We start from the raw sequence: 9986 nt of genomic DNA, 5'->3' as shown, positions 1-9986 counted from the left end.
AACAAAGCCTTCTGTTTTCTTCAGACTTACTCAATCTCTGTGAGGGTCTGCAGGTTCTCCAGTTTGCGGATCTGATTGTCGTAGAGATCTAGTTCCTGCAGCGAGCTCAAACTTTCAAGGTTTTCTATCTTTTTGATGAGATTCTGTCGTAAGGAGAGTGTCTGTACACAGAGGATTAAAAGAAAGCAATTAACAAATATAATCAATAGCTGTATTTCATCATAGACCATAAACCCTTCTATTAAAAAAAAGATAGATATGATTAACAAAGAAAAAAGAACAAATGGTCGCAACCAAAGTTCTGTCTGGTTTCTCTAGAGAAAAAAAAAATGATAATGGTTCTGCATACTACGCTGCTACCATTACTTCATTACTCACTGACAGTGGCACTAAAAACAGAGATGACTTACTTTAGCTTTCTGTAACACCTCCAATCCTTCAATCTTTCCAATACGACAATGAACAAGATCAACATCCTAGAAAGAAAAGTAGTTATTAGAGTTAATCATGTACATACAAGTGCCTAGCCCACACGTAGTGGACTGACAGACACCAAAGATATAGTTGCAGTGGTTAAACATCTGTCAGAGAAGAACATAACCTTTTAACATATAACATTGCATTGCATTGCAAATAAAGAATATTATGTCCACTCCCAAGTTTTACAAATAAAAATCTACCAAAAAAATGTTACCTTCCTAAAAGACAACTGAAGTCTTTTATAATCATCCTACCAAATTGAGATGGAGGACATTTGAAGATATACTTTATTGTCCCGTAGAGGGAATTCTGCTTGGGATTTGCTAAAAAGCATTACAACATTTTGTGACAGTAGCTACTGCCAAACTGCGGCAATGTTTTTAGACCATCTACTAACCTCTTCCTCTGGGTCCAAGGTTATGGTGTCCATGTCAACAGGAGACTCTTCTTTACCTTGGAATGGAAGAATAAATCAGATAACGTAATATGACCATTGGATCAAGGTAGGGTTTTCATAAACATCATAAAGACACTGAAGGCAGTTTTAAAGCACTTGAAAAGACTCATAGTTACGTAATGCTGTTATGTAGATAGCTTGATATGTGTCACACTCTTGATCATTCACATGGAATTACATTACAGTTGTCAGCCTGTCACTTTAGCTGTGCGGTCTGCAGATGTGCTGATTTACCAGTGGTAGAGGGCTGAGTAGGGTCCACGTTGCCATTGATACTCCTCCTCCTAGTCTCCTCATCACCAGACTCCTCAGACTCACCCCTTCGGTCAACTACAGTCAGCAGATAAAGACAAGTGAAGCTATATTTCTCTATACATACGCAGAGCTGTTGTATCAGCGACACGTGTAGCTGATGCACATGTAATGTGATGTAAAGACTAGGCCCAGCTCCACCTAGCCTGCTGAGGAGTCAGGGGATGTCATGTGAAGCATCCAGCCTCTGTCTGACTCTCACAAACCAAAGGCTATTAACTAACGTTAGATCATGTGTCTACACTCTGCAACATGCAAACATTGCGAAAACATGTGGGCCCACCCGGGATTACAACTATTAACGTTACTGAATTAAATCGGTTAGTTTGAATTGATGTGGATGCGATCACAGCTGTATTTCCAATTTTACCAGTTTAGAGACAATTCGCAAACTAAGATTAGCTGACTCACATTGACACAAGGGGTAAACACTGCTAACCATGTTAGCTTGCTGGGTAGCTAATTGGACCACAGTAGGCAGGTTTACGACTAGAAAGATGTTATATGGGCGGACGAGCTACGTTAAACATAAAATCAAATTTCAAACCATTACACTAGACAACGCAGCTATGAAAACGGAAATTAGATGTTAATTAGAAGGACAGTGTGAGTTGACGTTAACTGAATAACGTCAACTAACGAGGATTGTTGTTAGCCTGTTAGCTAGCAAGCCAATGGTGAAGGTGTGGTTCGTAACAAGGAAAACTAATCGCCGGATGTGCTCATATATAAATAGATACATTTGTCTAAATTAATGCCAGTTCACCCAGCTAATACAACCATGTCACTGGGTCATCTTTACACATTTACTCGCCTTCCATCTCCTGATGCTCTCCAACAGACCTGGAAGCCATGTTTCTTGTAAACAGTCCTGACAACCGCTCAGCCAATCCAGTGAAGGCTCATACTGTGGCCAGACACAGGAGGGCGCTGGTGGCCCACACTAAAAACCGCTGAAAACCACACATTGTAGCTACTGCGTATTTACTAAAACAATACCATAAAACAGAGGGAAATTTACTTTTGATTCCATTAGATGTATCTGACAGCTATATTGTTATGTTGCAGATTAGCATTTACATATAAAAACATATGATCAACATAGAATATGATGCATTTGTATTATTAAACTATCCAACAGTATAAAAAGCACAACATAGATCAGCTACAACATTACAATGCTGTATACATGTTAATGCATCAATAACAATTGTCCAATTGTGGAATTCTCCATTCTGCATAATGGGTAATTTTTCTTTATTTTACTGATTAGACTTTTGTGTATTTTGCTTATGTAAAATTGTCAATGCAGATCTTTTACTTGCAATCATGTATTTTTACATTGTGGTATTACTACTTTTACTAAAGTACAGGTTGTAAGTACGTTTTGATTAATTCCTAGACCAAGAACAAGAATAACAACAAGGCAGCAAAATAGAAAACTTAAAAATCCTTCATTTTTCTAGGTTAACCCCAAAGTCAGTAGTTTTGTTATGTAGATAGATTTAATTGGTGCAAAACATTTGACTGTTTCCAACACAAACACTCTATATGGATCCCAATGTAATTCCTGATGCAGGTTTATGCAGTGTCACAACAGGGTTGTTATTATTATAAGAATTAGATAAAGAACAAACATTTACACATTTAATAAATAAAAAAAAAAAAAAAAAAGGAAACACTATTTAAAGTAAGTAGGATCACAAGCTTGTAAAGGAATTGTCTACAAAAGTGTGGCGTAGGTAATATTTATCATATTTCACTGCAAAGCCAGCCATATTGGATTACATGAAGCATAAAACAGCCTGACTCCTAAAATCCCCTCACTCTGTAGTCCCCTGCACTCTCAGCTGACTGTTTATACAATCAATTCCCATCTCCCCTTGCATACCTTCCATTTTAAGAATCTGCCTGCAAAACATTAAGGCACTTGGTAAAAAAGGTCTGGTGACAACATCAGCACTCAAATAATTATTCTTTATATAACATAAAATAAGACAACATAACATAACATAATATAAACATAACATAACATTACTTGTGCATAAAACACCCATACAAGTTAGACAGATACTGTAGATATAGCTCAACATATCTAATCATTAGTATGCTCCTATGTCATTCGTTTCTGATAACATTAACGTTTATAAAGAGATATGATAACAATAGGAACATAGAATTTATACTTGACTTAATATCAAACTGAGAGACTGAGATGAACAAAATGCACCTCCATCAGACCAATTAAAACAACAGGCTGTGTCAGCCAGGATAACAATAAGTTTAAACGTTTTACTTACTAAAATGAACAGTAATTGACAACAGGCAGGATCACAGGAAGCTGCATGTCACATCATTGACAAAGAAGACAGCAGTTAGATTTACTTAGCCTATTAAGTCTTTTAAAATAATGGATGTTATGCATTCCCTGTATTGGAATATCTAAAATTATTATTGTATGGATAGCCTACATTTAAAAATGGATACCATAAAGGAAAATGAAGTCATTGTACAGAGACCTCAAACATGTCTTTAGTTCTTTAATATTTGTAGTTAATCCAGAGAAAATGATATGCAAACAGGTAAAGTCAGATACATAACAACTGAGTAGCTTAGACAGACTTTAAGACAGACTTGTAATACTATCCAACCATGTCAGAGGTGTTCTGTCCTGATACAGAGTGGAGGAGCCTATTCCACAAAGTATGTTTACCAGATACTCTGAGTTTGTTAAGCCTGAGCTGACAAGTTAAGGAAACAGAGACCCCCTCATCAATTGGTGATCACTTGCTATTAATTGAAATGGCCATGAAAGCAACAGAAATGTCCAACAGAAAATCCAGTAGAAGATGGAACCTCACTGCTACTTCAAAATCTGACTCCACTGATCCACAAAAAAATATGTGATGTGGTTGTCAGTGGTGGTAAATGTATTCAGATAATGTACATAAGTAAAAGTAGCAATAACACAATGTAAAAAAAATTTAAAATACTAAATTACAAGGTCCTGCCAGTTCCAAATATTACTTAAAATTAAGAATTATCAGCAAAATATACTTTAAGTATCAACTTGTCACTTCATTTATTATGTATTATATTTTTGATTATTACCACTGAAGCATTAATGTGAGCTAATTTTAATTACACCACTAACTATACCTGTCAGATTAATTTAGTGGAGAACAATTTACAATATTTCCCTTTGGAATGTAGTACGTAAGCGTCTAAAGTAACAAAGTGGACTCAAGTACAATGTTAAACCCGTAGACTACTTAGGTAAATGCTACATTTACATGTTATTATTGGCAAACATAACAATGCCCATGACTCTGTTGCCATGGTGAAAACATGTTACCATAGTTACCGCACTCAGTGTTGAATGATCTAACGTTTACTGTACTTTTTACTGCTGTTAGAGAATCGGTTAGTTAACCAGTCACCTCCTGACCTCTGACTCCAGGTGCTTGTTTGGTTTAACTCATTTCCTGGAGCAGGACCTAGTCAGAGAATGTCTAATAAGGGGAGAACTTCCACTCTCGGGAAAATTCCGGGTTGGTACAATGGGGCTAATAGGGAGTGAGATAGGGAGTGAAGAGGCTCTCCATAGACAGGCTCTGACCTAGTTATGCTGGATCTGTGAGGGAGAGCCATAGAATAAAATGGGGATGTGCCAGCTATAGGTTAACCAATCAGAAGCGAGACGGATGTACATTTAAAAAAAAAGTTTGTCAGAGCGAAACAGTCCGAGGAAGTACGCAGTAGCCTACAAGGAGAGAAGTGAAAGTTTTGGCTCTTGGATGTATCATTAGTGCGCAGGTTACGCTTAAATGGCTATGGCTTAACACTATCCTTGCTATTTATAACTCTGGAGACTTTTGTCCTTCCTTGACGGTTGAACATTGTTCGGTTTTAAGTCGACAGCAAGTGACGCTTGAAATGCATTTTCTTGGTATTTTTGGGCTAATTTTATGGGACCTATCACTGGGGTGTCCTGTTCCAATAGGTAAGAACAGAAGCTTGTCTCTTTGCATTGCATGTTAAGTCAACCCCACGCTTATGTACGTTAGCAGCTAAGCCTTTGTAAGCACGTACCGTTACACATGTAGCTATACCTACAGTAGGCTATACTATGGTAATGAATACATGATTTTTGAACCGCACAAATCAGCACAAACTATTGAGACCATTTTGGGGAGATTTGGACATTAATGGGTGATGTCACTGGCCAGAAAATGTAAAGTTTAATTAAAATCCTTAACAGCACTTACGATAATTTTTACAGCACAAACTAATGGCAGTGTTTTTAATAATTTTTGGATGAGATGGGGGGCCAGTTTCGCGTATGTCACTATGGTTGCTGTTCATACACTCGAGTCATTCCAATTTGCGAAGATTCGTAATTTTTATACTTTTTAACTGCTCGTTTTTTCATAGGATAATTGGTTATTGTACAGCTGGCTTATACAACTGCACAATGTCAATACAATTAACTCTGTTTGTAAACCGTAGTGTTCAGTGTTTGTTGACACTAACAAGGCGTGTTATCCCCAGAGGCCATAGGTAGCCTAGTTGTGGTGTTGTTGGAATACTTTAATTTTTGAAAGTTAACTGTATCATCCACCCTTGTTTACATACTGTAGGCTACATAAGGGAACAGGTAGTTGGAAACACCTACCCAACAAAACACAATCCAGGACTTAAATCAGTCCCTGTCTGACTGTGTCAACATAAACTTAAAAGGATTTTAAGAAGATTTATTTTAGGTCTCTTGTAAGAATGCATCAGATTGTACAGGTCTAGCTAACTAATGAAACTGGTAATACAGTTTAGGCTACTTTTTTATTCCAGTACAAATGCAATGACTAGATACTTAGCAGATTCAAAATTAACTATTTACAATGCATTGCAATAATAAGTACCCAACATATGGTTGGACCTATGCCACATTGAACAACAATAAAACATTCATAATTTAACACACTTAAAAGGGCCATTCAGCAGAATGATTGCTTTTACTAATTTTTACTTTTTTTTCACGGCTATTATAATCTATTTATGTTTTGCAAAGTTAAATATTTATGCAGGGCTACTTGCAAATGAGTAATCTAAAATGTGTTGTGGACAAGTTACATTTTAGCCTATTTTGCATCTCTTGCTTCATTACATAATACAATTCCTGTGGGGACTTAAAACCACTGTAACATCTGGAGTCTTACTTCTTTTTACTTTTTAATTATTAGATACCATCATAGTGCAGGTCCAGCAGTGGGGAGTGGTGGGTGCTCAGCAGGTCGTGGAGCAGGTCCTTCTCAATGGAGTCTCTCTAACTGGCAAAAACCAGGAAGTTGACAGTATTATCCAAACCATGTCAGCTGATGCAATGCTTCCAACTCTTATCGATGTCAACCAGACGTCCGTCCTAAGTAAGAAAATCATCATGTACCAGTAATGACATCAAAACCTCAACTTGGATCTAATCTTGTTGTCGGTCAAATATTATGTTTGTTATTAACCTTTTATCTTCCTCCCTAGGAAACCACACTGTCCTTCGTTCTCGTGAATGCATACTGGAGGGGTCTCAACTGCACTGGACCGACCGTGTGTTCTATGATGGGAAGGTCTATCTGACTCTGGACCACTCTGACACGTGGACAGCCCACGTACCGGAAGCATTGGCCTTAAAAGTGCTGTGGGACCAGGAAAAGCAGCGCATAAAGACGGCGAGGACCCCCCTTCAGGAGGGATGCATCAAGCTGATGAGAGAACTGATGCTTTCTGTGGAGCAGTCAGGTATATATTCTTTCTGGCTTTGGAGAGTTTTTTTTTTTTTTTTTTTTAACTATAGGCAAGCTTTAACAGATTTGGAACCTAATGAGTGCATGTTACAATGTGCAATGACCACATTGTTGATACTGCAGTATTGTGCTGTGGACACCAGCTGCCAATATTTACAATCAAATTACCAGATTTGAACTAGAATTGTGTATATTGGAGCAAACCATGGTGCAAAATGGCACAATATTATACAGTAATTCTCTTCCTAATGGCATTTGCTTTTAGCCTTACTTGATGCCCTCCATGGAAAAACATTTTCATTAAGTGCAAAAGTGGAAAATAAATGATTGTTAAGGCACTCTGCCTGTGACATGAATGATCAGGTGCAACTTTGTTGTAAGGCAGGACACATTCTACATCATTCATTCACTTTTATTCTGACTACAATGTGAGTGATAACGTATAGAATTAACGATAATATAAGATAATACTTTTCTGGGTCCGTAGCTGTACCTGCCTGGTAGTTTGAACTCCTTTTAGGTTTGAAAATTTGGGGGGGGTAAGGAGCCCAAATGCTGATGATGGTGGAGGCAGCTGATGCGGTTGGTCTGCAAGTCCTGTGACACAATGCATGCTAAACAAATGAATAAAAGGGTTATGAAAACATAAAGCATCAGTTTGTCCCTGTGATTGCAACGGTCCACCTCCACATAGAGTTAACCATACATTTTACAGTGGCCTGTTTGTTGGCATGCAGTCGGGTTACATTTGTATTTGTTTTTCTAGTTCCAGGAATTCCTTCGCCTCAATTTCTGATCCCAATCTTGGTGCTCCTGGCGTTTACAGGACTTATCGTAATCAGCCTCCTCCTCTTCAAAAACCAGGGTGAGTGTTGTCCGTGTCCTCATTTGATCCTAGTGTCCTGAGGGTAGAAGCTCCTCCCGAGCCTCTCGGTGCTGGCCTGGCCTTGTACTCGACCTCATCAGGGAGAAAGGGCTGTTGCCCAGGTGGTTTGGATTTCTGATGATTCTCTTAGCCTTTTTCTTTCGATGCCTGGTGTAAATACTCTTTAGGCAGGGTAGGACACTGTCTATTGTGTGTTCAGCCGAATGAACCACTGTCTACAGTGCCTTGCAGTCCTATTTGATGCTATTTCCATACCAGGCAGTGATGTTTACTGTTAAGATGCTCTCGATGATGCAGGAGTAGAAATTTCTCAGTATTTGAGGGAATGCCCAGAATTTCCTCAGGCGTCTATATTGAAACCGTCTCTACCTTGCCTTTCTCACCACTGAGTCAGTATACAGCACTATTTAATCTTTATGCAGCACTATTTAATATTTACTATTTAATCTTTACATCTGGTTTAATTTAACACCTACATTTTGAAACTTTTGCTTTCCCATGATTGACATGATAGTCACATCATTTGGAGTCTCATGCTCACAGGGAAATGTATAAGGCATAATGATGTGCTTTGTCTTTCTCTCACTCTCTGCCTAGGTTTGAGACACCCTGGAGGTAAGAAAACATGTCTGTTATCTCTTTAGTCCCTGTCGACTTCTCAGTTAACAGTCTTGGGAAATATTGATAGTTAAATATTAAAAACTCAAAACCACATACCCTTTAGATGGGCATGTTCTTTTAATTTTCTTTTGTCCATCCTGAGTCACGCAGTGATACGTGCAGTATGAACTCACAGTGAGGTTATACTGCACGTATCACTGCACAATTGCAGTCATATTCAGTCACAGTGAGGCTCACTTTTATTATGACTGCAATTGTCAGGTGACACAGGGATGAAAGTTAATGATCATAAGAATTTTGTTAGGAGTGATATCCAATAATCTTTAACAGTGAATGAGAATGCGCAGCTCACTTTTTTTTTTATTTTATTTTTTTTTTTCCTGTCATGGAATGTCAGCCTAATCTGTGGTCTTTGATTTCCTTGCAGGTGTTGTTGGCTCGATTATACATTACCCTAAAGACATGACTGAAACAGCTCCAGACATTGAAGCCAGTGGTTACCGTACCTTGTAATTCAAAGCTCCAGCTGATGAGCAGGGTCACGTTTGAGCTTTCTACTTCAATTTTACTGTTGAATGTCCACTTACTGATTTAACACTTGGACAGTGTTGCTCCATGAATGAAACCAAAACCTTTGCTAAAATACCAACAGCCCACTGTCTGAAACTCATATGGTATGGATTCCAGACCACATTATTTTGTGCACTTTAATATATGTATCACACTTTACACTGGTTCTTCTTTTGTTGCATAGAATTTTCTTATTTTTGCATATATAAATACGCACACATACACAAAGAAATGTAAACATGATTGCTGTCTTTTAATATTTTCTGGGTTAAGCTATTCAGGGAACACTAATATAAAAATAAATACAATGACAATGTTCTATTTCAAGCATGTACAGTATCTAATGCAAGTCAAGACAGAGAATGTCACAAATTGTCTTAAAGTCTGTAGATAAGGCCCTGCTTAAAGGGTTTTGTTTTGCCAGTGATAGACCAATCACACTGAACTCTGCCAAACACTGGATGGACTACTGTAAGTGTGTCCAGTTATCCAAAGGGTCGGATTGTGTGGTTTGGTTTGAGATACCATCCTTATGGTTTTACTATTTCTTTGTGATACTGTTACATTGTTGGGACGGTCTACGTTTTCCCTGTTCATGTAAACTTTAAGAAATTGAATTAAAGATTATTTTATGGAATGTTTTTCATATTTCTTTCATGCTGTCAGCTTACCCTTAATGCTGATTTAAGGACAAATCCAGAATTTGATACCTCTCCTTATTTGGGCACAGTTAAGTGATGGTTTGGAACTGGCTTTGAGTCTCCTACATATCTAATTGAGATTGAATATCAAAATGAAGCACTTGTCACAAACAGTACAACAGCTTTATTTATTTTAATTCATATTTTAGTCTGCCTCATAAAAT

The 9986-nt window shown here is 37.8% G+C and overlaps 2 protein-coding genes across 2 annotated transcripts in view; one reads left to right on the top strand and one right to left on the bottom strand.

Annotated features, from left to right (window-relative positions):
• Positions 1–2172, bottom strand: part of ppp1r7 (protein phosphatase 1, regulatory (inhibitor) subunit 7) — a 4308-nt gene extending 2136 nt beyond the window's left edge. Inside the window, exons 1-5 of the mRNA XM_028593529.1 lie at positions 2064–2172; positions 1172–1267; positions 878–933; positions 411–476; positions 31–161 (exon numbers count right to left, since the gene is read on the bottom strand). Coding sequence (XP_028449330.1) covers positions 31–161; positions 411–476; positions 878–933; positions 1172–1267; positions 2064–2103 — 389 coding nt within the window. The 5' untranslated portion in view covers positions 2104–2172. The remainder of the gene's footprint in view (positions 1–30; positions 162–410; positions 477–877; positions 934–1171; positions 1268–2063) is intronic.
• A 2688-nt stretch (positions 2173–4860) lies between these two features.
• LOC114565493 (uncharacterized) lies at positions 4861–9758 on the top strand. The gene is made up of 6 exons (XM_028593569.1): positions 4861–5252; positions 6490–6672; positions 6782–7039; positions 7811–7909; positions 8528–8545; positions 8979–9758. The coding sequence occupies exons 1-6, from the start codon at positions 5186–5188 to the stop codon at positions 9062–9064; spliced, it is 711 nt and encodes a 236-aa protein (XP_028449370.1). The 5' UTR covers positions 4861–5185; the 3' UTR covers positions 9065–9758.
• Positions 9759–9986: the final 228 nt, after the last annotated feature.

Source organism: Perca flavescens, chromosome 12, assembly GCF_004354835.1.
Source record: "Perca flavescens isolate YP-PL-M2 chromosome 12, PFLA_1.0, whole genome shotgun sequence".
NCBI lineage: Eukaryota > Metazoa > Chordata > Actinopteri > Perciformes > Percidae > Perca > Perca flavescens.
The sequence above is the reverse complement of the archived record's forward strand: the minus strand, read 5'-3'. Positions and strand labels throughout refer to the sequence as shown.